The sequence below is a fragment of the Ovis aries genome, chromosome 24 (assembly GCF_016772045.2).
Source record: "Ovis aries strain OAR_USU_Benz2616 breed Rambouillet chromosome 24, ARS-UI_Ramb_v3.0, whole genome shotgun sequence".
Taxonomy (NCBI): Eukaryota; Metazoa; Chordata; class Mammalia; order Artiodactyla; family Bovidae; genus Ovis; species Ovis aries.
Window position 1 is genome coordinate 42192680 of NC_056077.1, and position 26033 is coordinate 42218712.

General features: G+C 58.2%; 1 protein-coding gene and 1 long non-coding RNA gene across 11 annotated transcripts in view; one reads left to right on the forward strand and one right to left on the reverse strand.

Moving 5' to 3' along the window:
• SUN1 (Sad1 and UNC84 domain containing 1) overlaps positions 1-26033 on the reverse strand; it is a 42129-nt gene that overhangs the window by 4397 nt on the left and 11699 nt on the right. For 3 of the 10 annotated variants that reach the window (XM_042240424.2, XM_042240418.2, XM_042240415.2), the window contains exons 3-21: positions 25108-25204; positions 20797-20946; positions 19052-19236; positions 17668-17694; positions 17375-17560; positions 13224-13409; positions 12677-12760; positions 12381-12491; positions 11178-11276; positions 10569-10662; positions 9933-9991; positions 9644-9789; positions 8721-8897; positions 7988-8074; positions 7299-7342; positions 5473-5608; positions 3956-4210; positions 3334-3418; positions 911-1026 (exon numbers count right to left, since the gene is read on the reverse strand). In XM_042240424.2, the coding sequence (XP_042096358.1) occupies positions 911-1026; positions 3334-3418; positions 3956-4210; positions 5473-5608; positions 7299-7342; positions 7988-8074; positions 8721-8897; positions 9644-9789; positions 9933-9991; positions 10569-10662; positions 11178-11276; positions 12381-12491; positions 12677-12760; positions 13224-13409; positions 17375-17560; positions 17668-17694; positions 19052-19236; positions 20797-20946; positions 25108-25184 (2304 nt within the window). In that variant the 5' untranslated portion in view covers positions 25185-25204. Of the gene's footprint in view, positions 1-561; positions 814-910; positions 1027-3333; positions 3419-3955; positions 4211-5472; positions 5609-7298; positions 7343-7987; positions 8075-8720; positions 8898-9643; positions 9790-9932; positions 9992-10568; positions 10663-11177; positions 11277-12380; positions 12492-12676; positions 12761-13223; positions 13410-17374; positions 17561-17667; positions 17695-19051; positions 19237-20796; positions 20947-25107; positions 25205-26033 lie in introns of those variants that run through there. The other 7 variants (XM_042240420.2, XM_042240416.2, XM_042240419.2 and 4 more) reach the window with 7 other exon arrangements.
• LOC121817889 (uncharacterized) lies at positions 463-12963 on the forward strand. Its single transcript, XR_006057982.2, has 2 exons — positions 463-4414; positions 7161-12963. It is a non-coding gene; the product is annotated as an uncharacterized LOC121817889 (long non-coding RNA).

Here is a 26033-nt window from a genome sequence, read left to right on the forward strand (position 1 = left end):
TCACCCCAAAGGGCCCCGTGCGCAGCGTGAGGTGAGCGCCCAGTCAGGCGAGCCTGTGGGAAAGGGCGGCACGCAGCGCTGCGAGTGCCTTGGGCGCAGGGAGAGACTCCATTCCCAGAGCAACAAGGAAAGCACAATTCAACTGACACCTCTCACCACCTCTCACGTTGCAGACAGACCATAATCCCCACCAGACAAAACCCGCTCTGTGCTGGGGGTGCACGCCCCACGTGCTGAGCCCGGAGCAGCGGGAAGCAGCCACCCTCCGGCTGAACGGGGAGCCCACGTTCACACCCTGTGTGTGGACACAGCCCCAGATGACAGAGGCCGAGCGCTCCCCGCGAGAGGGCTTGTGCTGCGGCGGAGGGCCCGCAGCCCTCACCCGGGGCCTGCCGTCCGGAGGCCAGGACCACCTCCTGTCCACCCCGGCACCCCGTGTGCGTCTCCGCCTCTCCAAGCGCACCAGCCGCCCGCCCTGCGCCTGGGGCTCCGGGTCCCCGGCAGGGTCCTTCCAGCCTGCAAGAGGCCAGGCTCCCCAGGGGCAAGCCAGGCTGTGCCCTCTCAGACAGCCCTGGGTCTGAGCTGTAGGGGACACCCGAGAGACCGTGAGGCCCAGCACAGGATGGCGCGGGCAGCCTCGCCTGCGCCAAGTCCAGAAACAAGCCAGGCCAGCAGAGGCGTCAGAAATCGCCTCTGAGCGAGCGGGGACGACGGGGCCCGTGAGGTGTGGGACTCTGCTCCTGGGCCCCGAGCTGCTGCGTGAGGCACACCCTGGACCGCGGACTTGGGACTTGCACGCTCCAGCCTGCAACTCTGTGGAAGCAGAAGGCACACACCCCCAAACGGTCACAGCGGCACCACGCCTGCTCAAGGCCGGGACACGCACGCGGCGGCCCGGACGCCTGCTCACCTGGATGGCCACGCGGGGCGACTGGGAGAAGTACCAGAGCGGCACACCGAACAGGCTGATGAGCGCGGTCTTGGTCTCGTACGTCTCGGAGCAGCGGGTACTCAAGACGCTCCCCCCTGCAGCAGAGCGGAGACGCGGCTCAGCGTCTCATCCTACTGTTTCAGAGGCAGCATCACTCCCACCTTAGGGATCTGGTTGTAGTGTTCTAAAAATTCTCAGGTTTCTAGTCCTGTAAATAATCTCACATGAAGACCAGCTCCAGCCTTACTTTTCAAATGTTCATTTATGTGCCTGACAGGGTCTAGCTGCAGCACTGGGGAGGCTCGTGCGCGGCTGTGCTTGGCCCCCCAGCTGTGGCGTGCGGGCTCCAGAGCAAAGACTTAGCAGCTGCAGTGCTCAGGCCTAGCTGCTCTGCGGCGTGCGGGGCTGTCCCGACCAGGGATCGAGCCGTGTGCCCAGCACTGCACGGTGAATGTTTCACTGCTGGACCGCTGGGGAGCCCCTCCAGTCTTAATTTCACTTTTTCCAAATTCAGAGTCAACAGTTCAGAAATGTTTCAAGACACACAGTCCTAACGCCAACAAGACACTGGGCTCCCCGCCTGCCACGATGGGGGCAGTGACGCTGAGCGAACTTTTGTTCTCATTTTGAAATAGAGAATAAAGAATCTAACCGGGCATCAGCACTGCCTGACGGGAGTTTTCAGACGGCCTTCTTATTGCTGGGGTGATGGGAAGTGTCTAATAGGACAGGATTTCTATTTGGAAATAAACAAAAACGTCCTGGAAGTGGATAGTGGTGACTGCTGTAACACAGCAAGAATACTAAAAGCCACCCAACTGTACACTTGAAAATGGAGAAGTCTGTTGTATGAATTATATCTCAGTAATTACAATAATAAAAATGTTAAAAAAACGTCCAATTTGCCTCTCAGTAGGAAATGGGATAGGATGTTGGTGCCAAAGCAGGTCAACATGAGCTGGTGTAGGAACAAAAAGCAACTCAAGTGAACTGAGAAGAAAGTAAGTATGTGATTAATAAGTCCGAGCAGTCCCGAGCCGTCTGTCCGCTCGCAGCCAGCGGCGCCTCGGCCAGATGCACGCCACCACCCCGGGGACGCCGGCAGACACAGCCCCGCTCCCACTTGGGGCTTCTCACCTCCCAATGGGACAAAATTTCAAACAAGAGAATAACATGATTTTGCTCTGGCTGATCAGCAGGTCCAAACTTCTCATTTCTTCACCTAAAAAAGTGTCTCCTTAAATCCAGTGACTCAGTTTCTTCACTTAAGAAGAGCCAATAAATGCTTTGTTCAGTAACAGAACATTCAGTTCAGCCTTCTCGGGATGATGAGAATTCCCAATCAATGACATACCAACCTGTGAGGACTTACACCTCTAAGAAAACATGGCAACTACTGGTCCCACCGAACTGGTAAAAGTCATGTGATGTCTCTGAGTTGTCAAAGTTTCCTCAGAAACCACTGAATTTCAGACACAAAACTAAAATCACTTAATATTCTAAGCAGTCTAAGCACCCGACGCACAGCGAGCAGCTTTCGCACGCTGGCAGAACCTGGCTGCCTCTGGCCGGAGCAGGAGCCCGTGAGGGTGAGTGAGGGGAGGCCCCCGGCCCCGCCGCGCCCTGCCAGCTGCCCTCAGCCCTCCCACAGGTGCTACACGGTTACTGGCGTGTGCCAAGAACCTCCCTTCCTCCAAGAGACCCTAAACATTCAGAAAACCAGGATTCTCTCCAACGCGTCTGCTGCCAAGCGCTCCCTGAGCTGACGTGATGCCACTCCTGTTTACACTTGCGTCCCGCGTGACCCCGGGTGCTGTCCTGGAGGTCACCGAGGGCTGGCGACAGAGGTCCCTGGGCTCGCCGCCTCGCTGAACCACAGGCTGGCCCTTCCAGTGCACCTGGCCCAGGGCCACGTCCAGCAGCACCTCCGACCAGCTTTCCTGAGAAGCCGGAACGGTGCCCGTCCTCCCCACCCCTCAGCTGTGGCTTCTGGCACGGTAATGGCCATTCTTGTCATCTGTCTCCCCCGGCAGAGGAGGTTCTGGGGGGCAAGGACTGTCTGATTCACTGCTGTGTCCCCGACGCCCCCAGCGGGCCTGCACGTGGCTGACGGAGCACTACTGTCCTGGGACAGTTTGGAAAATACCCTACAGTCAGTGGGCTTCTACACTTTAAAAACCCACACTCTTTACAACACACAAGACTGTGAGTGAGCAATCAGTAGTTCTGGGGTTCTGCTGCCGCGTGTCGTCTGGCCGCGCACCCCACAGCCCGCACTCCGGGGGAGCTGGCCCGCCTCCAGCAGACCCCAGGGGCGCAGCAGGACTCCTGCTCCCCCTCGGGCCGTTGCGCGATCTCCCATGCCCCCACCCCTGCTCTTGACCGAGGAGTCGGGCACTCACCCCCGGACTCCAGGGCGAAGTCCACCATGCCCGTCTTGTCCTGGGAGTACAGCTTCAGGGCGTTGTTCACGATGACCCGTGCTTGCTGGGCAGAGGCGGCGCCCACAGGAGCAGAGACAAGACTCACACGTTAGTGACAGAGACAGACTTGCAGTCAGCTCTATGTGGGCGCCTCAGCAACGCCAGACTCGAGTCCTGCTTGTGACCGCAGGGACCTTGGCGGGAGGGCCAAAGCCAGACACCCAGGCTCAGACACAGCACAAAAGGCTCAGAGCCAGAGCCCCTGGCGCCATAAAAAATGGACAAGCAAGGGACAGCATCAGAGACGGCGACTGGGACCAACTATGGGACATTTCTGTGTAATTCCAGAAGGCATGTGGCCGCCCAGGCAGGCGAAATCTTTGGGACAAAAAGATCAATAAAGTGTAAAATGCGACACTTCCAAGAAGCAGTGGGGCAGCAGGAAGCGTGCCCCCCACACCCGCTCGGAGTCGAGCGCTTTCTGCACCCTCGCCACACCCCTCAGGGACCATCCCCAGGACAGGGCAGCAGCACCTGCCAGCCTGGCACCTACACGGGCAGTGTCATCGCCACGTGACGGAAACACTCGCCGCCTACTCACCGCTTCGGTTATTCCCGGAACGCCTGCTCCGCTCACAGCAGACACTACAGTCTCGGAGGTCGGCATCTGTCTTGTCACAGAAATGTGGTGCGTGATGTTCCTCAGGACCTGCAGCTCCAGGTCTCGTAGCAAAGCCTGCACGTCGTCCTTGCTCACAAACTGAGCGGACAGCTTCTGGAGCAGCCAGTCGGCAGAAGCATCGTGCTCATCCCCAGAGAAAATGAGTCTGAGAGTCTCTCTGATCTGGACATCCACCTAGAAGCATCATTGGTGAGGATCACGTGAATCTATCGTTTCAGATGAATCTTTTCAACTCTTCACTCAATCCCCTTCGACACCCAGAAAAGACCACACAGCTGACCAGAACCCGTGGCAGAGGCGCGACACAGCTCTTCCCTCTCGTACAAGATTTAAGAGCCTCCAACGACACTGGGACACATTCAAGGAGCAGGGACAGAGGTAAGCAAGTCTGGACGCCCTGGCTGCCCAGAGAGGGGGCTGGAGGGGGCCGCGCCCCAGGTGAGGGAGGTGCAGAGACAACAGGGCCCCGTCTTCAAACTCAGTCTGAGAAACTGACAGCCCCACACACACCTGCAGGGGTGACTTTACGCAGGGAGGAAGCATCCCGGCGCGGGGCTTCTGCACAGCCACCACGGCGTGCGCAGGCTCCTCGCCAGGCTCCACAGGGAGCGAGCTCGGGGCGGATGCCCCTGGGAAAGCGCAGCTGCTGGGACGTCCCCCTCTGTGACGTGCCCGCCTCGGGGCACCTCAGCACTAACGTCACCACGTTGCACACGTGTCCGTAGCCCCCGCGTGGGCTCTTTGACCTCTGTACCCGGGTCCCAAGAGCGGGGCTGCCTGTCCCCAAGACAAAGTCTCTGCGACCCATGACCGTCTCAGGGCTTTCCCCCAGGAGGCTGCAGGCCCCTGTCCCCCCGGCCCCCTGCAGGGACGGCCACCCCTTCACCAACCTGGGGACTGAGGAGCGGGTGTTCAAGCGACCTGCACACCCACTCAGGGAGATGGGTCGCCTGCCCGGCTGGGCTGAGTCTAGTGACCGACTAAACCAAAACCACACAGCTTCAGGGCTCCAACAGTCCTGTTTCACCAGAGCCGTTGTGTGCTCTGACAGGTGTTCACGTATTTACCGGTGCCTGCCCGCCCAGCTCAGCAGTGTCTGCCCTCACCGCCCGCAGCTCTGAGCGTGGGCGGCCCCGACGCCACGTCCTGACGCGCAGATGTGAGGCACGAGTGTCTGTTCTGGAGACAGACAGACAAACTGCCCCCCGCCATACAGGCGCGCCCTTGGAGGGCAAGATAGGCCTGGCACCCACACCTCGTGTCACTGGAATGGAGGGAATTTGAGGGGAGCTGAATTTTTAATTTCATTTAAAATGTTCAAAAAGCTTCAAACATAGTAAAATAAAAATTTTAAACAAAGTTGAAATTAAAAAAACTTAAGACACCAACTCAGTGTCTCTATTTTCCATGACAAACATAAAAGCTGAGGCACTTGCCTTTTCACGGACGGCCTCCACCGTCTCACAGCTGGCCTGCCCTCGCTGCCAGCTGGACAAGTCCGCCTTCAGGCGCTCCAGCTCCTGCTCCAGACGCCCGACCAGCGCAGGCAGGTGCTGCTCCTCACCAGCTCCACTGCAGGGGAGGAGGACAGACAGCACCGTCGGGGAGAGGCCCCGCGACAGGCCCCCAGCACACGGAAGGTCCAAGTCAAGGGCCCAGAGACCGTTCCCACCTCAACGTTGGTGCACACACCACACACACTCGGCTTCGTCAGCCTGGCTCTCCCGCCTCTGTTGCCCTTCTGTTACTCCAGTAACTCACTTGGACGCGAACAGCAGGGAGCCCTGACCTCCAGTGTTCCTGTCTCTGGCCCCGGTGCCTGTGCGTCCTGCGTCGTGATTTTAGGCCTCAGGACAGTGTGCGGGCGGGGGCTGGATCCGCTGTCAGCAGTGGTTCCGCCTCCACTTGGGGGTGGGCACCTCCTATACACCATTTAATATGTAAAACCTACCCCCATCTACTTAAAACCCTGAAAGACTTCATAAACTCATAAACGAGGCTGTGTTTATGGTCATCATCATGAGGTATGAATTTTTCATGTTACTGGAAGAGAAAACGAAACTAAAGACATGGCTTCAGGGCTCTAACCGTCCTGTTTCAAGGCAGCCACCGTATGTTATGAAACGCTAGTGTTCTATTTTGGAGAAGGAAATGGCACCCACTCCAGGGTTCCTGCCTGGAGAATCCCAGGGACAGAGGAGCCTGGTGGGCTGCCGTCTATGGGGCCGCACAGAGTCGGGCACGACTGAGCGACTTCCCTTTCACTTTTCACTTTCATGCATTGGAGAAGGAAACGACACCCTCTCCAGTGCTCCTGCCTGGAGAATCCCAGGGACGGGGGAGCCTGGTGGGCTGCCGTCTATGGGGCCGCACAGAGTCGGGCACGACTGAAGCGACTCAGCAGCAGCAGCAGCAGAGTTCTATTTATCTTGTTTACAGGCAGGTGCCATTGTGTGGAGACACCAACAGTTGGAGTCTCACCAGAGTGCCCTCCGGGCTGAGCACTGCGGGTCTGCACGGTCCTGTCAGAGGGCTCTGGCAGGTAAAGGCCCTGCAGGAGAGTTAGAACGTCTGCCACGCACACTGTCCTGAGGTCTGAAATCACGACACAGGACCCACAGACACCCTGGGGCCAGAGACAGGAACACCGGAGGTCAGGGCTCCCACCTGTTCTCGTCCGAGTGAGTTACTGCAGTAACAAGGGCAACAGGGGCGGGAGAGCCAGGGTGACAAGGCCCAGAGTGTGAAGACGGGCTGCTCTGAGGCTCGCAGGCAGGGAGGCGCTGCGTGGCCGAGGGCGCCGAACGTGCGGAGAAGCACGCAGGCTGTGAGGACCGGACACAGCACCCTGGGAGCTGCCGAGAGGCCAGGGCTCACAAGGCAGGTCTCCTCGAGGGGCTGCCGAGCAGGGCCCAGGGTTGCACTGCGGGGCCCCGGGGCGACCAGAGGCCCCGGCAGGAGGCTCACCACACCCGGCTGTAAGCCCAAGGCAGCTCCTTACCCCGGGGTGGCCCTCCAAGGCACGTCCAGGAAGGGAGGCTCCCCAGAGCACACAGGGCCCCGCGTCTTTGCTGCTGCGTGGAGGTGGATGGCAACAAGCCCCCCCGCCCTCCTCCATCCTCAGGTGCCCTGAGAGCCTCCCAGGAAGACAGCGGCTGCAGCTGATACAGCCCCGCCACTCCCGTGCTGAGACGGTGCGGCCCACGGGACGCCGAGGAGGCCAGCAGAGTTAGGCGGCAGGGACCGACGGGAAGCGTCCTACCTGGCTGCTCTCAGCCTGGCCTGCTCCAGCTCCTTCCGGATGGCCTAAGACGATCAAGAAACCGTTTAAATACACAAGTTATGCACCGACTTTCCAGGACGTCACATACATGGCTACATGCGTGTAAGCAGGAAGACACACAGTTATCTGGGATTCTCCCGCTTAACTTAAAGCCCAGCCCTGGCTGCCGGCAGGCGGGTGAGGGACAGTCACGTTACTTTCCACCACAGACTCCCCTGAGGCAGCGGCTCCACCCCCTCTCGGCGCCCCCGGGCCGCCTCTCCCGGCCTCTTCAACACCTGACGAGAGCAGACGTCCCCCAGAAAATCCCTCTGCAGAAGGGTCAGGGTGCTGCTCCTGTCCCTGTCCACAGACACTCAGCCCGCAGAGGTGGGAGACAGCGAGGCGAGCCTGCCCCACCCCACGCCTGGCTCAGACCCTTCCCCTCAAAAAGACGGCTTGGAGCCCGTGAGCTGGACACGCGTGGCAAACACTAACGCACGCCGGAGCCACCCAGGGAAGCGGGGGCAGATCAGAAACGCTGCTCTTCAGTCTCACAGAGGACGGCAGCAAACGCGCCGCGGCAGCACCTCCAGACGGCTCTGGATGTGGATGCAGGACGCCTGCTGACTTTTGTCAAGGAAACCGCGCTGCTGGGGCCAGAAGTGAAAGGTCAAGTGCATGAATACCTCAGATCTTTCTGTCAGTCCTCCAAGTACATCTTCCAGGCTGGAGATGCGAAGTTCATGCTCTTGGTGGAGCGTCACATAGTCAGTCTTGAAAGGGAAAATTAATGAAAAATGGTAGAAAAAATCAAGCATCAAATAAGCCCAAACCTGTCAGCCAGGCCGTGCCATTCCTCCACAGCACAGCCCGCCACAGCACCCCGCAGGGAGGACATCTTCTCTAGGTCTAAGTTCTGGGTCTGAAACCTGCCCTACGGTGGTTTTCAGGAAAAAGGACTGACAATCCTTTCTTTGAGAACCAAACAGATGAGACAAGAAACATATATATATATACGTATATATACGTGTAAGCTCATGGTTCCATAAGGACTAGTAGCTGCTCTTATCTCATGATCTTGAAATATTTTAAATAACGGCTTTGAGCAAACTTCCAGTTCAGTGACAGTAAAATTTCACGCGACTGTGTTCAATCCACTCACAGAATACCTGCAGGTCAGGGACAGCCGTGTGCCCAGCTGCAGCCTGCCCCAGCTCCTGGGCGACACCCACAGGCTCTCCGCCTGCCCCACCCTGTCCTCAGCCAGGACTTCTCCTCGGGAGTGGCCGGAGCACCACAGTGCCAGCCACCGCAGGGCCCACCTGCTCCCTGTGCCTGAGAACCCCCTCGTGTCACTGTGGAGCCCGGGAGCCCACCAGCGCCAGCCCCCTTGAGACGCCGCCCTCCCACACTCCTCACCGGGGGTGACCCCCACTCCCTGCTGCCGTCCGCCAGGTCCACCCGAGCCTGCAGCTTCTGGAGCAAAGCCACCAGCTGTCCCAGCTCCTCGTCGTGCCTGCGACAGCGTCCCGACAACGTGGCCACCTGCCTCTCCACCTCACTCATCCGATGCCAGTGGAAGGCCTCATCGCCAACCTGGAGAGTAAGAGGTTCCAAAGGGGACAAAAAGACAGGAAAAGTCCAGACAGCGAAGCAGAGTGCTACGGGAAAACGCCAGCTACAACTCACACAGCCCGAAGGAAAAGAGAAAAACGGTCCTCTTTAGGGAGGTCCTTCACATGGAAGCCTATAGGCGGTTTTTATTTTCTGCTTTATGCTTTCCACATTTTCCAAAGTAGTGAAAACTCTTTTGTTAAGTGAAAATGAACTGAATGATGAGATGAACTGAAATGCAGAGCTCCACTGAACTTCACAGGCACTGCATTTTCACAAGCCAAGGTTCTGTCCACGCACCTTCCTAACTACACAGAGGAGCCCGTGCTCCTGTGTCTGTATCACACTTGGGTAATTCTCAAAATATTTCAAACTCTCCACCAGCAAAAGCATTATATGATTCATTAAAGGCTGAGACGATGGTTAGCACCTGTTAACAGTGAAGTATTTTCCATTAAGGTCTGTACCTTGTTTTTTCAGATGTAATGCTATTGTACACTTAAAGTACCATAAGGTAAACGTAACTTTCATACGCACCAGGAAAGCAACAACTCCGTGTGATACTTGAGCTAACACAGTCCTTGAGGTGTGCCTGTATGCATTAACTCGAACTGTTTCAGAACAGGGAAGGAGCCCAGCTGAACTGCCCTGTCGTTTACAAGCAATGAAGAAACTCGCTTGGGAGAACAGACTGCAAGGCCAGGGAAGCGGGTCCCCTGACTGATTACCTGCAGAGGCTGGCTGGGGTGGGAGGCAGCGGGTGTGAGCGTGGTTCCGGGGCCATCCACTCTCTGCGCTCTGTGGCTGTGCGTCCAGTCTAACACAGGCAGGAGTGAGAGGACGTCACCCTGGCCCCATAACGAAACACCTGCACCTCAAGGCAGAGAAGAAGCACCTGTACACACGCGTGTGCGCCCTGCTCTTCGAACGACACACGTAAACGCTCTGCTTCTTCACTAGTTCAGACACGCGCGCACATACTAGGCACGTAAGGTAACAAAGTTAGGCTGGACTTACCCAGTAAAAGTAACAGTGGAATGAGCACGATTAAAAACTTGCAGATGTTTCGAAGGCACCTAGGAATGAAAAGATGTAACTTGGGAAAAGCGAAAAGCAGGGCTCACCATCCTGTCTGCCCTTGCTAGGTAATTTGATACAAAATGCACGCCCCGCTCTCATTTTACATGGGAAGTCCCAGGCCAAGAAATGCAGCTAGCTTTACACACAAGGTCAGTAGACGCCCACAAGAGAACCTGCCCACGCAGGGCTGTCCTCACGGCCCACGTGAACAGGCCAACAGGTCATTAAGTGTCAACACACTGGGCTGGGTGCACAGGAGGGCACGCAGGGGCCACGGGCACGGGCCCACAGGGGCACCCTGGCGCCAGGGCGAGTGCACCAGAGAGGGAGCCCGGGGCCCGGGCCCAGCCCTGAGCACCCTCCGCGCCGTGTGCTCCAGGACGCGCTGCTCACGCGCCGCACACCGGTCTCCCTGATGACACCTGCCTTCCCTTTGCACAGGAGTGGCTTGAAAAATCACGTGAGAAAATGAAAGCGCTTCACAGAATGTAAAACGTTAAGTCAAACGAGATCGTGAAATCAGCACAACATCAGCTTTTTGAACACCCAGCTGACACAGTGTCGGCCCCTTACCTGGTAAGAAGAAACACATTCAGCCAAGAGATCAAAGTGACCAACTGGTACCATCCAGTCCCAAGCCACCAGAACACTTCCGACGCTGCCTTCCCTAGAAGAGAAAACACCAAAGGGCCTGTGGAGACGTTTTTAGGAAGAGCAAATCCCTAATGGGCCAGTTTTGTGCAGATACGCCAGAAGCACGGGAAGCGTGCTACCAGACACGTGAAAGTCTATCAAGATGAAGTCAGGGAGGAGGCACACGGGATGGTGCTTCGCCACCACAGCAGGAACGCCCGTCACTCAGACAGGAACACAAATGAGCCACAGAGCAACACGCCACACACAAGACACAGAAGGGAAGCACCAAGTCCATGCACTCCCAAGCACAGCAGAAGCAAGCAGCCAGACTCACAGAGCCCACACCCCGAGACACGAAGACTGCCCTTGCAGCCTGAAGCACAGGCTGCGATCGAGAGCATTTCTGATGAAGGGCAGAGCAAGCCACACGAGGATGAAACACGGAGAGCGAACATGAAGCGTTTACTTGGTTAGGTAAACAGTCTACTGCAGGTGCTTAGCCGCCAAAAGCCAAGGAGCGCTAACACGGAAGGCCAAAGTAAGCACCTGGGGCGGCTGTGGCCCAGCAGAGCGCCAGCAGCAGCATCCGGGACACGTGCCATCCTGCGGCTCCGGCCCTGCGCAGCGCCCGCCTCGAGAGCTGACCTGTGCCGGAGAGGGTGGGGCAGGAGGGGCGCCTTCAGACACCAGCCCCAGCCCCGGGGCAGCGCCCGTCCGCACCACACCCGCGCGTCAGAGCCCACAGCCTCCCCTCGGAACAGCCCCTGGCTGGCCTAGCCCAAGCAAGACGCTGACACTGACTCCGGAGATCCCCGCTCCGGTCGCAGCAGTTTTCACTCACTTCTGCCTCCGGGCATGTAGGATGTAAAATGCAGAGGTTTCTCATAAACCCGCGGGGGCTGGCGGGCAGCTGCCCTGCACGCACGTGCCGCGGCTGCAGGCAGAGCGTGTACCAGAGAGACACTGCCATCACGCACAGTAAGTACACGCCACGGCGCCAGCAGAGGATAGGCTCTGGGTGAGACAGTGGCTACTCAGACACCAGAACGAAGTCTCCCCACACTGGTGCAAAGTGTCTCGGACTCACAACCAGCAGCCCACTGGGTGACAGAATGCAGCACAGCAAGCTTTCTGCCAGACGTCGCGCCTGACACGAGGCAGAATGCTGCTTTCGAGACAGCGGTTCTCATTTTAGAGTGACCACGGGAAGCTAAACGCTCACAGCATTTGCGTGCTGACTCCTGGAAACGTTGAGTAATTCCAACTCAGCTGATGTGTAAAGACACATGGTGTTAGAGGCTTATCTTTTTTTTAATCTATAGCTTCATGTTGATTAATTAACAATGAGACAAAAATTTTTGAAGTTCAGCTTTTTAAAAAGACTAGCGCCCCTCTGCCAAGAGGCTGGCAGGCATGAGCTGGAAGCACGGCCATCTCTGCCATGCACGGGCCGCACAGGCTCCGGCCCAGCCGAGTCCCGGGCGACAGCGCCCACAGGCCCGGCCTCTCCCCAGCTGCTCAGTTCACCTCGAATGTGCCCCTCTCCACACGCTTCATTTACGCTAGATACACCTGCAGAGAGGCTTTTCAAGAACGATAGACTCCGTATGTTCAACCAAAGTCACCACTTTCCTGTCGGCTTTACTAAGCCCTTGAATTTCAAGCACAAAGAAACAGTGAACAGGACCATCTCTGACACTGACTCACGACAGGCGTGTCTGAACTAGCAAGAAGGCAGTGCCGGACAACCTGCGTGGGCCAGGGCGAGCCCCAGGGTCCCTGCCAGCCCTCCTGGCCGCGAGCGCTGCGAGCGGGTGGCGACGTGCGTTTCCAGGCGCTTCCTCCCCTTACAGTCGTCGCCTGCAGGGGTGGGACAAGCAGTTAATCGGACAGATGGACACACACCCTGTCAATCTCAACGGTGCGCAGCAACGGTGGCTTGAAACAAGCAGGAAACTCGATTCACGCAAACTCCCAGCCCGCGCCGCCGGTGCTGGGGGCTCCCGGCCTGAGGCCCGCCGGCCTGCGAGGCCCGCCATACTTACACAGCGGCGCCCCGTTTGCGCGGAGGTGGCCGTCCTCAGCGAGGCGCGCGCTCGCGTCCGTCCTCACACAGTGACTGGAATGAGCTGCAACACAGGGGAGAGGGGCTGAGCGGCACGGCTCTGCAGGGCGCCGAGGGGCGGGGGCTGCCTGCCCGGACACGCCCGCCAGCACACAAGCTGGGCCTGCTGCACTCACTTTGGAAACATCATCCTAAATGCTATTCAGATATTTTTTCTTTACTTTGAAAAGGTCGTAAGAATAAAAAGATGAGCGTGTTAACTTTTCATTTACTGTTTAAATGCTGATGACGTCCAGGAAACGTCGAGAACTGCCGAGAGAGAGAGCGAGAGAGAGAGAGAGAGAGCGAGAGAGAGAGAGAGAGAGAGAGAGAGAGAGAGGCGCAGAGCAAGGCTGCACGCACGCGCGAGAGAGAGGCCGCACAGGCCAAGGGGAGGGCGTGAGCGAAGCGGCGAGTGGGGAGGAGTGTTTTCTCCACCTTGAAAGCGCACGATTTGGTGCAAAAAGGAGTAAAAATTATTTAAATACCTTTTGAGTCATGGCTTTCTGACTCATAGCTTTTTGATTCACAACTTTTCAATCTGTAATTTTCTGATGCATAATTGAGCTTCATTAAAACCACTTGGAAAAGTTGTACCAAGAACGGGGCACAGGACGCCGAGGTGCGCACGGCCAGCGACCAGATGCCATCCCCGCGGCGGGCGGCGCGGCCTGCTGAGAGACCGTGAGCAGTCACTCTTCCGGCCAGGAGGGGTGGCGCACTTCAGCTTAGGCGGGGCCCGCCTTTTCTCTGGCCGTGCCATGCAGCGTGTGGGGTCTGAGTTCCCCAACCAGGAACTCACCCTGGGCAGTGAGAGCTCGTAGTCCCAACCACTCGACAGCCAAGGCGCCCCCTGGAGCCCGCTTTTAAGCAGGCCCCTGCTCGGCAGAGCCACACACCGGCCACCCCCGAGGGCACTGGCAGCGCCACACGCGTCTCTCCATGGCTGGCTGCGGTGGACACGGGCTCTGAGAGCACCGCCGCCTTCAGAAGCTGGCAGACGGCCTCTGCCCTGACCTCTGGCCCAGCAAGCCCACGGTGCTCCCAGCTGCAAGAAGCCCCTCAGAGAGGGGCAGCCCCCTCACAGGCGCTCCACAGCTCGTGCAGCAGGGGACGGGGACGCCGACACGGACACCGAGCCTCCGTGAACTCCGGGTGCCTGCCCGTCCCTGGCTCCCTTTCCACAGCACCATGTCAGGACAGACACTGCAGCCCCCGAAACCCCAACACACAGGGCGGCGTCTACAAGTCACAGTGGCTAGAAACTTCTATCACTAAAAAAGAGGTTCTTCACTGAGTGGCAGCTGAAGAACGAGGCTCGCTCCTGCCCCGTGACAACCACAGGGCGGCCTGGAGATGGGCCCGCCGGGAGCAGGGAGAAGCAGCCCCGTGCACGCACCCCCACGCAGCTCTGTGAGGTCAGGCACACACGTGAAGCCATGGGGACTGGAGGGATCTGCGCACGAGTGAGTTACAAGAAATAAGGTCGGAGCTCCAACCCTCTCCCCAGATGGCCTGAGTAAAGCATTAGGCTACTTGTGAAGTGGAGATCTGAACAAAAAAAACTGGGACCAGAGACCCCGTCAGGTGAGCTTTGCGCTCCTCCACTCGCGTTCCTCTGCGTGTGACACCACAGTGTAAACTTTATTCAGAGATCGGTAAAAACAGGAAAAAACTAACGAGCAGGTTCATCCACGGCCTGTTTCACGGACAATCAAAAACACCAAAATCCACTTTTCATTCATCAATTGGCAACACTTAAAAGAACAAAAATACAAAGACTCCTACTTAGCGAGAGAACATGAGCGGGACCCTCAGCTGGCCTGCAGGAGAGCAGTCCTGGTCAGTCTGCTGGGAGGTCAACGGGAACAATCTCTAAACTGGCACTAGACACAGCCTGCTTTCAGCAGCGATGACAGTGAGTCAGAAGCTGCCAGCTGCAACAGTTTTTAAGTATATTTAACTGCTGACTGTGGTTTCTGCAGAGGACAGGCTCAGTCAGAGCTGCTCCTTAGCATCCTGCTCTGCTGAACACTGCTCAATGTCCAAGGAAAGCCTGTGCAAGGCTTTTAAGGCCTTTCTGGTATAGCCCAGAAAGGCATATTTTTTCTACAATGCACTCAACCTATCAGGTTTCAGACTCAGAAACTGCACGGCTCAGACAGGATGCACGGTGTGTAACACAGCTGTGCTGCTGCGGGCCTGCCTTCCCGGAAGACTTGTGCACGAACTCACGCACACCCAAAGAAAGCACAGTGTGTAGACGTGTACAAACAGCAAAGCCTGAATGTCCACGTCCACACCAACTAAACAAATTTCAACACAATCATAAATGCAACATTAGGCTTCAAAAAGAATCTACGTTCACGGCAATCACTGTTTAACACGAGAGAGCTTGCAAAACCACTTGCCGGAAGCAAAGACAGAAACATACTCGGCGTCTCTGCAGGAGCGTGGAGACGCCGAAACGATCCTCTAAAACATACTCTGAGTCTCTGTAGGAGCGGGAAGACCCTCTAAAACATACTCCGCGTCTCTGCAGGAGCGTGGAGATGCCGAAACGATCCTCTAAAATGGCAGAGAGCTCAGTCCACGCTATGCGACTTTCACCTCCTTATTTCAGTGAACGGGTGAGGTGAAGGTCCCTCCAGAAGGGACACCAGACAGGGACTGAGGAGGAACAGGGAGGGGCTGAGCTTACCTGCGCTACTTAAAGATTCCGCGATGAGAAGGTAAGGAAAGAAACTGTGGGCTGGGGTTAGCTTACGATTATTACGCGTATTTTGAGTAACTATGCTCATATAACAGATTCCACAGCAGTGTGACCTAAACCACACAACAGAGAGAAGAGCCTCCGCGTACAAGTTACGCTAATTTTTCTTCTTGCACACCTCTGAGGTTTTCAAAAGTTCTTTGATAAACATTTCCCTCAAATAATTAGGAACAAATGTTTTTCAAAGGTAAGGCAGCTGGCACGGGCTCCAAAGAGCACTGCTGCGGTCTACGGCAAGGAGCAGTGAGGACAGAAGCTCCGAGACCCGTCACTGGTTTTCTCCCCCAAATACTCAAGACCGACTGGAGCAGGAAGTGGGGTGAGGATCCAGAAGCTCCCCCTGAAGACCTCACCTCCAGCGCAGTGGGGCTCAGGCCACCGTCCCCGGCGGTCAGGATGAGTGGCTGGCAGCCAGCGACAGAGCCGCAGCCGGGGCGAGCGGCAGACACGGCCAGAGGCGGGCGACGCCGAGGGCAGTGTGTGGGGCGCACTTCCACCCTAAGGAGGGCGCTGCGCTCCACGCGGCAACGGCGAGCTTCAAACGCAGCCTCAATGCGCGACGTGCGGCGCATCAAGCATGAGGCCCGGGCCCCAGCCCCAAGGGAGCTCCCAGAGAGAGGACCAGCGGCTCGGGTGCCAGGTCCAGGCTCCGTCACTCGCCGGCAAGCGTCCGGAGCTGGCTGAACCTGTTTCCTGGTCTGCACGATGGGGGCAACGAGGCCAAGAGCAACCACGACAAGGGGGACAGCCGTCCCGGGGGGCTGCTCCGGGGCCGGGGAGGTCACGGTGCAGGGCCCCGGGCAGTGTGGGCGCGTGGGACGTGGGTCTCCATAGCACCCAATGCCCTGCCCTTCCCCTCACAGCGTCCCCACTGTTCTGGCAGCCCCGAGGAGGGCAGGAATACAGCAACTGGCAAAACAGAGCTCCCAGCCACGGGGTGAGGTGCGGGAATGGAACTGGGGTCGGCCTGGGCCGTCCTCCTTCGTGGCGAGACCCGCACAGGGGCGCCGCCCGGCCCCGCTCTGTTCCCTCCTGACTCTGTCCGCCTGCACGGCGTGTCCCCCGGCCCTGCCAAGCAGACCAGCGCTCGGATCACACAGACGCGGGATCGAGGGCTTGGAAACAAGGCAGCGCGGGTTTCAAGTCAAGCGCTCCCAGCCCCCCACACCCGAAGGCAAAGAGCAACCGCAGCGGCCGCGAAGCCGCTGGAGGGGCACCTCGGCCAGGCGGCCCCCGAGGAGGCTCTGTAGCTGTGTACTCCATGGAGACCCGGCAGAGGCTGACTCTCTCTGGCCAGGTATTGATCAGAACCGATCAAGCAGGTACACGGGGGCCCAAGGGCCTCCCCCTGCCAGTCAGCGGCTGCCTACAGGACCCTCCCCTGTGCCTGCCGCCCTCCCAGAAAGGCTGGTGTGCCACGGGCCACCTAGCACCCCCATGCTCTGGTGGGCTGTCCCCGCAGTCAGGACGGCGACCCACAGAGACCAGAGACGGCCCGCGGCCCGCCACCTCCTGAGGCGCCTGGAGCCTGTGGCCCTCAGGAAGCAAGAGTGCCTCTGCACGGACCGCACAGCCCCGCAGGCCGATTCGGAACAGGGTTTCTCCTGCTTACTCTGGAGTTCAAACGGACAGACTCTCACCCACCCCTAGGGACAAGGCCCACCACATCAGCCGCAGGCTGGGAGAGGAGGAGCAGGAGCAGGGCTCAGCTCACTGGTGCACCTCTGAAAGGGTCACTCTGAGCTCCCGGCTACGGTGAAACGGTGCAGACCATGAGGCCTCAAGACAAGGCTGGCAAGGAGAAAATGAAACAGCTAGTGTTTGGACATGAACTCTTTTCCTCACTTTTAAAAGAGCAAGACTCACGTTTCTGACTCCTGTCCCTGGAGTAGATCCTGGAGGCCGGGCCGCGGGCTGCAGGGGAGGTGGTGGGCACGCCCCTGTGCTCGGAGAGGCGGCTGCAGTCGCTGTGCGTGTAGCCGTTGCTCCCGGCCGCCTCCGCGGCTCCCGCGGCCACCTCACCGTTTCCCTGAATGGCGACTTTATTCCCACCTAGAGTTTGCAAAGAACAGACGGAACCTGCTTGTTACAATCTGAAGATAGCTAACTAAAACCTCCATCTTGAGAAACGTGGGGAAGCAAAGGAGGAAGATAATTACCTTTAAGATCTCCGTCATCGTCAAGACCTAAAAAACACATTTTTTTGCCGTTGAGCTACAATCATCAAAACCGGAGAAAACGCACACGAGCAGAGACAAAGGCCCCAGAGAGGCCCAGAGAGGCCCATGGGCGAGCGCCGCGGCCCCGGCCCCGCCCGACTCCCCACGGGGCCCACGGCCACCGGAGGCCCCCCTGGGCGCCTGCAGACGCCTGCTCCCCACTGCAGGAGAAGGTGCATCTCCGGGGAGAGCGCCCGCACACACTCTGTGTCTCACACGCTTACACACCTCTCCCTCATCTCACACACACTCACACCCCCCTCACACACACACGCCCCTCACACGCCACCCCACCCATTATCTCACACACACTGACACACCCCCCACACACACCATGCCACTTCACACACACCATCTCACACACACGTCCATCTCACACACACACCATCTCACACACACACCATCTCACACACACACGTCCATCTCACACACACACCATCTCACACACACATCCATCTCACACACACACGTCCATCTCACACACACGTCCATCTCACACACACGTCCATCTCACACACCGTGTCACATACACCCACACACACCCCGTCTCACACCGTTACACACCCCTCAGTCACACACCCCCGCCGTCACACACACACCCACCCCCATCTGACATGCTCACACGCCCCCGTCTCAGCCACACGCCCCCGTCTCAGCCACACGGCCCCGTCTCACGTGCTTGCACGCCCCGTGAGTGGAGGAGCAGGCAGGAACCGCAGCGCCAGTGCGCTCGCCCACTGCCCAGGCGCTACTCCACTGGTGAACAAAACCGAACCACGGTGTGCGCAGGGCCTCCCCAGACCAGCACACGCCATTTCTAGAGCCAACCCGATCTCCATGTCGCCTCCAAAGGGACAGCCTGGATGTTAAGGGGGCACAGTAGCTCTCGGCCCCCCAGCAGGGGCCTCTGCGGCCGCCGCGCCCTCTGCAGTGAGGGCGGGGCATGCTGCTTGCCGCCCAGGGGTCCAGGTCACAGCCACGTCGCCTCTGGAGTCGGCCTGTCTTCACCAGGTGCCTTCCAAGGAGTCAGAAACTGGCCCAGAGCCTGAAACCACGCTGCTGAGTGTACCAGTGACTGCGCGTCAACAGCGCACGAAGTCCCGCATCAGATGGTCGTGAGCCTGGCCCGAGCCCTCCACGCCACCTTCCGCAGCAGGACACGCGCTTGGCCAAGGGAGGTGGTTTCCTGGCATTTCCAATCTGATTCAGGGGAAGGCCTCAAACGTTCGCTGGGCTCCCCCCACCAGGAAGGGGCAAATCGACAAACTGGCTACAATACCCATTCTTCTCAGGACAACCGGAGACATCACCAGAGACAACTCACCCCAGAAGTGGGCCACTTTGGTCTGCTCACGGATCAGAGACTCATCCAGCACAGGAGGCCGCAGACAGGCCGCGGCCTGCACGGCGGCCGAGCCGCTACGGCTGGCAGCCGAGGACAGGGCCCTCCTCGAGCTGTGGTGGACGCTGAACGCCGACTTTTGTGCGCTGCCGCGCTGTCTGGTTAGTCTAAAGAAGAAACGGTGAGAAACAAGTCAACAAACTCCGTCTAGCAAATGCGAATGACTGCCTTTCACCAGCACAGAATCCCTGCCTGACAAAGAAGGGCCGTCCCAGCAGCACTCTCTCACACCCTTCCTGCTCCCTAATAAGCCACCTACTAATCTAAAAAAGGAACTGCTAAGCTGGGCTCCAATAACTCCTTGGAAAATTGTATGCACAGGTAGTTTTTGGATTAGCTGGCATCCCACGACCCCGATAGCTCAGTTGGTAAAGAATCTTCCTGCAATGCAGGAGAAACCAGTTTGATTTCTGGGTCTGGAAGATCCCCTGGAGAAGGGAAGGCTGCTCACTCCAGTGTTTTTGGGCTTCCCTTGTGGTTCTGCTGGTGAAGAATCCGCCTGCAATGCGGGAGACCTGGGTTCGATCCCAGGGTTGGGAAGAGCCCCTGGAGGAGGGAAGGCTGCCCGCTGCAGGGTTCTGGCCTGGAGCACTCCATGAACTCGACAATCCATGGCTCTCAAGGACTCGGACACCACTGGGCGGCTTTCACTTCGTGACCCAAAAGGGGTTCAAACTCAAAAACCAAGTCACGGCACCACAGGCACACCCTGCAGTTTCTCAGTCACAGTGAACACGGAGCCGCGTCCAGCACAGCGAGGAGAGGCTGCCACCAAATCCTCTCTGTACTGGGCTCACTGCGACGATGGACAGGAAGCCCATGAGGACAAGCTCCCTCCCCTGCACCCCAGGGACGGAGCGGAGACAGGAAGGCCCCCGAGCACACAGCCCAGGAAGCCTGGTCCTGGAGCCCCGGGGAAAGAGATGCAGCCTGTCAGAGCCGGGGAGCCCGCAGCCGGCCCATTGTGAGCCCCGAACCAGGATGCCCAGGAACATTCCTGCAAGTGAGCCGCATGTGGCCGCAGGGGGCACAGCCTGCGCGTGTGTCCTGTGGATGGGGAGGTGGTGCCACAGACGCTCACACCCAGCCCTGCTGTCAGCGCAGAGGCCCGTCCTCTCACCAGTCAGCAGCCCACTCCCGAGAGACAACTACTCAGGCTGGAGACCCGTCGCTCTTCACCGAGCAAAGCTGAAGGAGAGCGGTCACTCTCATTCTTCATCTCTAAACGGCACAGGGACCCTGCACACTCCTCCTTGTGCACAAATAACTCTCCACACGCATGTGCAGAGTTCCGAAATCAAGTCAACAAGACAACCGTGAACACAGGTAAACATCTGAACTAAGCGTGCGCCCACAGGTCCACAGAGTTCACAAGCAGCCTCCAAGCGCCGGTGACACGCACGCCGCAGGGCCGCGCGACGGCGGGCAGGCCCCTTGCTCCCCACTGGGAGCCTGCACGCGGACGAGCGGGGAACACTGGCCGGAAAGCAGGGGTGTCCTCGCCCTCTAGACCCACGCAGACAGCCCGCACACCCCGGCCCTGGCTCCAGCCTTGTCCACAGCTGAGCTAGAACCACGTGAGCGCCCACGTGCACACGCGCAGCGTGAACAGCCCACACTGAGGGTCTGCAGGCCGGAGCGCGCAACGCGGTCTCCGCCTCGCTCACCTGGCCGCGCCGTCCCCGGCGGCGCCGTCCCCGGCCGCGCGGGCTGTGGTAACCAGGCGCAGACTGCGGCGGGACATTCTCGGAGAATCAAATACAGGATCCAGCTTGTGTTCAGTCTCGAAATCCAGAGCATCAGAAGAATAGCTTGAACTAGAAGGAGAAAACCTTGTTAGAGATAAGCGCCGGTTACAGCGCCACTTCGAAAACGAACTAACAGGACGCGCAAGCTAGCGTGAGTTTCTAAAAACAGCCGTTAGGACGTGAAGCCTTTCCTACAAAGCAAAAGCAAACTGGGACCCACTCGGCCCACAGCTGACACTCCCTCCATGGGCTCCGACCGCAGCCCCTGCCTGGGGTTCAGGTCTAGGGCCGGCTCTGGGAAGTGCGAGAGATGCGCTGAAGTCACCGGCACCCCGCCATGGGCCACGAAGTCAACCCTGTCAGGAGGCTACAACCTTCACTGTCAACAGCAGACCCTGCCTGATAACGCAGTTAATGAGACAGGGAGCCCAGAAAGCTGCTGAACAATCAACCAGGAGGAGAGGAGAAGCCGGAGACTGAGCCGCCAGCGCCACTTTGCGTCTAACTCACCGTTAAGTCCAGAGACGAACGGTACAAAGAAAACCCACTTCCACGTAATTACCTTAAACCAAAGCACAGGCCCTTCTGCACCGCCAGCAAGCTTCCCAGATCCGGAAACAGGAGCGGAGAGCCTGCTCAGGGCCCCGTGGGGGCGGCGGTCCTACAGGCAGTCCAGTAGCGGGGCAGGACAGTGAGGACTCCCCACCTCCAGGAGGTGAGCTCACACCCCGGCAGGAAGGAGGAAGGTGAGGGAGAGGCCACAGCCGCCACAGGGAACAAAGCAGGGGGAAAGTAAATCGCAGCCCAAGGCAAAGGGCTGCGAACAAAGGCCTCCTGGAAGCTAGAGGGGGACCCGCTCCCCGGAGGCCCTGGGCAGGCCCAGTGGTTTATCTGCAGGAGGTGGAGACTCTGGGGACACCTGGGGGGATCTCCAGAAGGCAGCAGAACAGGCCCACTCAAGACAGCGGACCCCTGGGCCAAGGGTCCGGACACCCGGGGGAACCAGGGGCACAGGCGCAAAGTAAATGGTCTTGACATTTCTGCAACTTACTCTGTATTGTAAAAACATTTCCAGAAGCGCCCCTGGTGGTTCAGTGGTAAAGAATCTGCCTGCTAACGCAGGAGACACGGCTGGATCCCTGATCCGAAAGATCCCACGTGCCACGGCGGCTAAGGCCCTGCACCAAACTCCTGAGCCTGGGCGCCACCACCCCTGAGCCCCTGCTCCGGAGCCTGGGCTCCACCACCCCTGAGCCCCTGCTCCTCAGCCTGGGCGCCAACACCCCTGAGCCCCTGCTCCTCAGCCTGGGCGCCAACACCCCTGAGCCCCTGCTCCGGAGCCTGGGCGCCACCACCCGAGCCCCTGCTCCGGAGCCTGGGCGCCACCACCCCTGAGCCTCTGCTCCTGAGCCTGGGCGCCAACACCCCTGAGCCTCTGCTCCGGAGCCTGGGCGCCAACACCCCTGAGCCCCTGCTCCTGAGCCTGGGCGCCAACACCCCTGAGCCTCTGCTCCTGAGCCTGGGCACCAACACCTCTGAGCCTCTGCTCCGGAGCCTGGGCGCCAACACCCCTGAGCCTCTGCTCCTGAGCCTGGGCTCCACCACCCGAGCCCCTGCTCCGGAGCCTGGGCGCCAACACCCCTGAGCCCCTGCTCCTGAGCCTGGGCGCCACCACCCGAGCCCCTGCTCCGGAGCCTGGGCGCCAACACCCCTGAGCCCCTGCTCCGGAGCCTGGGCGCCACCACCCCTGAGCCTCTGCTCCGGAGCCTGGGCGCCAACACCCCTGAGCCTCTGCTCCTGAGCCTGGGCGCCACCACCCCTGAGCCTCTGCTCCGGAGCCTGGGCGCCAACACCCCTGAGCCTCTGCTCCTGAGCCTGGGCTCCACCACCCGAGCCCCTGCTCCGGAGCCTGGGCGCCAGCACCCCTGAGCCCACGAGCTGCGACTCCCGAAGCCCGTGTGCCTTGGAGCCCGTGCTTCACAAGAGGAGCCGCCACAGTGAGGAACTTGCGCGTCAGTCAAAACCAGAGGGCAGCCCCACCCCCCACAGCTGGAGAGCAGCCCGTGCAGCCCCGGAGACCCAGCACAGCCAGGAACGAAGAAACAGGATCACAGAAGATTCTTCAGAATCCAGCTCATCACAGACGCAGACCTCACACTGCGCTCAGCCGCTCAGTCGTGTCTGACCCTTTGCGACCCCGTGGACTGATGCCCACCAGGTTCCTCTGTCCATGGGATTCCCCAGGCAAGAATACTGGATGGAGTAGGCTGCCCTTTCCTTCTCTAGGGGATCTTCCCAATCCAGGGATCGAACCCGGGACTGTCGCATTGCAGGCGAATTGTCTACCACTTGAGCCACCAGGGAACCCCGCTGGTGGGCTTTAGGTCTGACGCTGAAAAATGCTAAACCAACAGAAAATCAATACAAATAGCTCCAAGTTGCCGTATCTACTGAGGCACCACCTGTAACTTAAGGAAAAGGTTCTTAACTTTAGAGGCTGGAGCGGAGGCAGGACAAAGGCTGCACTGACCCGCACTGAGCAGTGAGGGCGCCAAGCTCAACATCATTTTAATGCAGGACACAGTCGTTACTTTTCCCCCAAAACTACTTTACACAGTTTTCTTAAATGAACACTGTAATTATTTCAAGTCAGAATTCACCACGCAGATGTGGACCAACACCCCTCCACCAATGTCCTCTTCCAAGATGTGGGCCTTGACCCCAGGGGCACTGGGGCTCCCATCGGGCTGGCTGAGGGCCAGAAGGTGCCTGCCGCCTGTAGAGCTCTTGAGCCTGAGTATCACACACCCTCCCATGAACTGGTCTTCTCCCAGGCGCTCCTCCTGTGCCCTCCCAGGCCGCGAAGTCACCCTTGCCCTCCCCTCGTCCTCTTCCTACCACTGACCACAAGGCCTCCAGTGTCCCCTCCCAAACCTTGCACCCTGCCCAGCGCTGCCCGAGCCCTGCCCCCATGGAGTCTCAGCTGAACGTCTGCCAGGCTCTGCAGAGCTCCGTCCCCATTCTCGAGACCCGCACAAGCCTGGTCCCACCCCACCCTCCCCCCCGCCAGCACACCTCAGCTCACCAGCCTTTCCACTCCAGTCCTCACCCAGCCCGTGGCCCTGCTCCAGTGACCTGACCGAAACAAACAGTGCTGCTCTCCCCGGGGACAGATCCAGAGAAAGGGGTGCTTAAAAACTGGCTTTAAAATGGATCATAAAAACAGATAAATAACTATAAAAACAAAATTAAATGGGTTATAAAAACTAATAATAAAGTACCAAGAGTTACTTTTATGCTCCACAAATACAGAATAAGGGCGAGCTTTACTTGAGCTGGCCCACTCCTGTTGTTCTAAAATACTAGGACTTTCCATAAAACAGCACGTGTTACTACGGAAAAGCCTGACATGATTTAAACTGGTGACTAAAAACTCAGATCATTAACTGTCAGCTTTGACTAATGTTGCCACGAAGCATCCTTCTTGAAATATCTTCCAACTTTAAGTTCCAACCACAGCTCTGATTTTCGGAAGACAAGCTGCGGATAAAGCTGGCACCTGCGCCTTGCTTGTGTGCGCTCCACGTCCCGCCAGGATACGAAGGTTTTTCCGTCTGCTAACCAAACCCTCACCAACCTGGGAACATCTTCCCTGTGCTGTTGGCCCATAACGTTACCACACTTAAGTTTCATCTCAACCGTCCTTTCTACTTAGTAAACTAGAAAGGCAAGGAGCAAGTCAACACCTCTTAAGGACTCGGACTTCCAGTCACAGCGCGAAATCACAATACAGATAAAGACCGGAGGCCCAGTACCGCATCTGCCTGCAGCCGCGCCCCGGGGACGAGGCTTCGCAAAGGCTCTGCGCGGGGCGCCTCTTCTCAAAGGCAAACCACTCTCCAGGTTACTTCTGTTAGCTTTGAACTGCTCGGCCGTCAGCACAGATCGCAAGCCCCAGCGTAACCACACAGATGTGCTCTTGAGACCACAGCCGCCTGGGTGGAGGCTGAGAGAGTCATTTGCAGCGACGGATCACTGAGTCATCAGAAGCATTTGGTTTTCAGAAAAAAAACCCTCACAATTTCCACGTCAGTTTAGCAGTTTTGTAAAACCAGAGCAAGACATACAGTTCACAGACATTCTCACTTCCAACACAGAGCAGCGGGGTGCGAGCACTGTACGAGCCCCGTGACCCCACGGCGCTTGAGACCGCGCACACGCGCAGCTCACCTGAGTGCGTACGTGTAGCCGGTGTTCTCGGGGACACACTGGGGAGGCGCGTACGTGTGGAGCCGAGAAAAGTCCATGTTCACGGTCTCAGAGCATACTGCAGAGAGGGGGAAAGCAACGCAGGCTGTTAAACGCTGGACACACAGAGGGGCCCCGCACAAACGGACTGCAGAGCCGCCGCCGCGGGCCGAACGGGGCCGGCTGGAAGTTGGAGCAGGGCTGCCTTTTCCCTTTTAAGTCAAGGAGGCACGTTTTCTCATGGCTCCCAGTCCAGAGTGTAGCTAGCTGTCAGACTAGGTTCCCTAAGACGCCGAATCTACAGAAGCGAAGGGGGAAACCCTAGACTGACTGACTGAAGATGGAGCGAAGGCACAGAGGCTCGGAAGCCCCTTCAGGGCGTAGCTTCTAAAGCCCCGAAGGTGTCAGAACGTTCTCCTGCCCCGGGGCCCTGGGAATAAACCTCCTTTGCCACTAAGTAAACAGTGCTGACTCTTGCCCCATGGCCGAGACCACCCCCATGCATTCCTCCAAAGCGAAGTTTTCAATTTCAAGTGCCTCAGAATCAGGAGACCCAGGCTGAGTAAGAGATAAGCTACAAGCTCTGGTCACACTTTTATTTTTCCCCAAAGAAAAACACAGATTATTTTTAAATCTAAAAGTTTTGAACATATTGTTTTCAAGAGTGTCTTCTAGATTTCTTTGAAATGACTCAAATTTTCCTCAGGCTAAGAATACACACTTAAAACACACACACACACACACACACACACCACACCCTCACAGGCGTAACATGAACCTCAATCTGCTCCTCAAACACCGAGGACGATAAACCTGGAAAAAAAGCACTCACGCGTGAATGACCGATTGCTACAAACTCAGCCAAAAGCACTTAAATTCACCCCAGATTCTTTGAAACAATCCAGGCA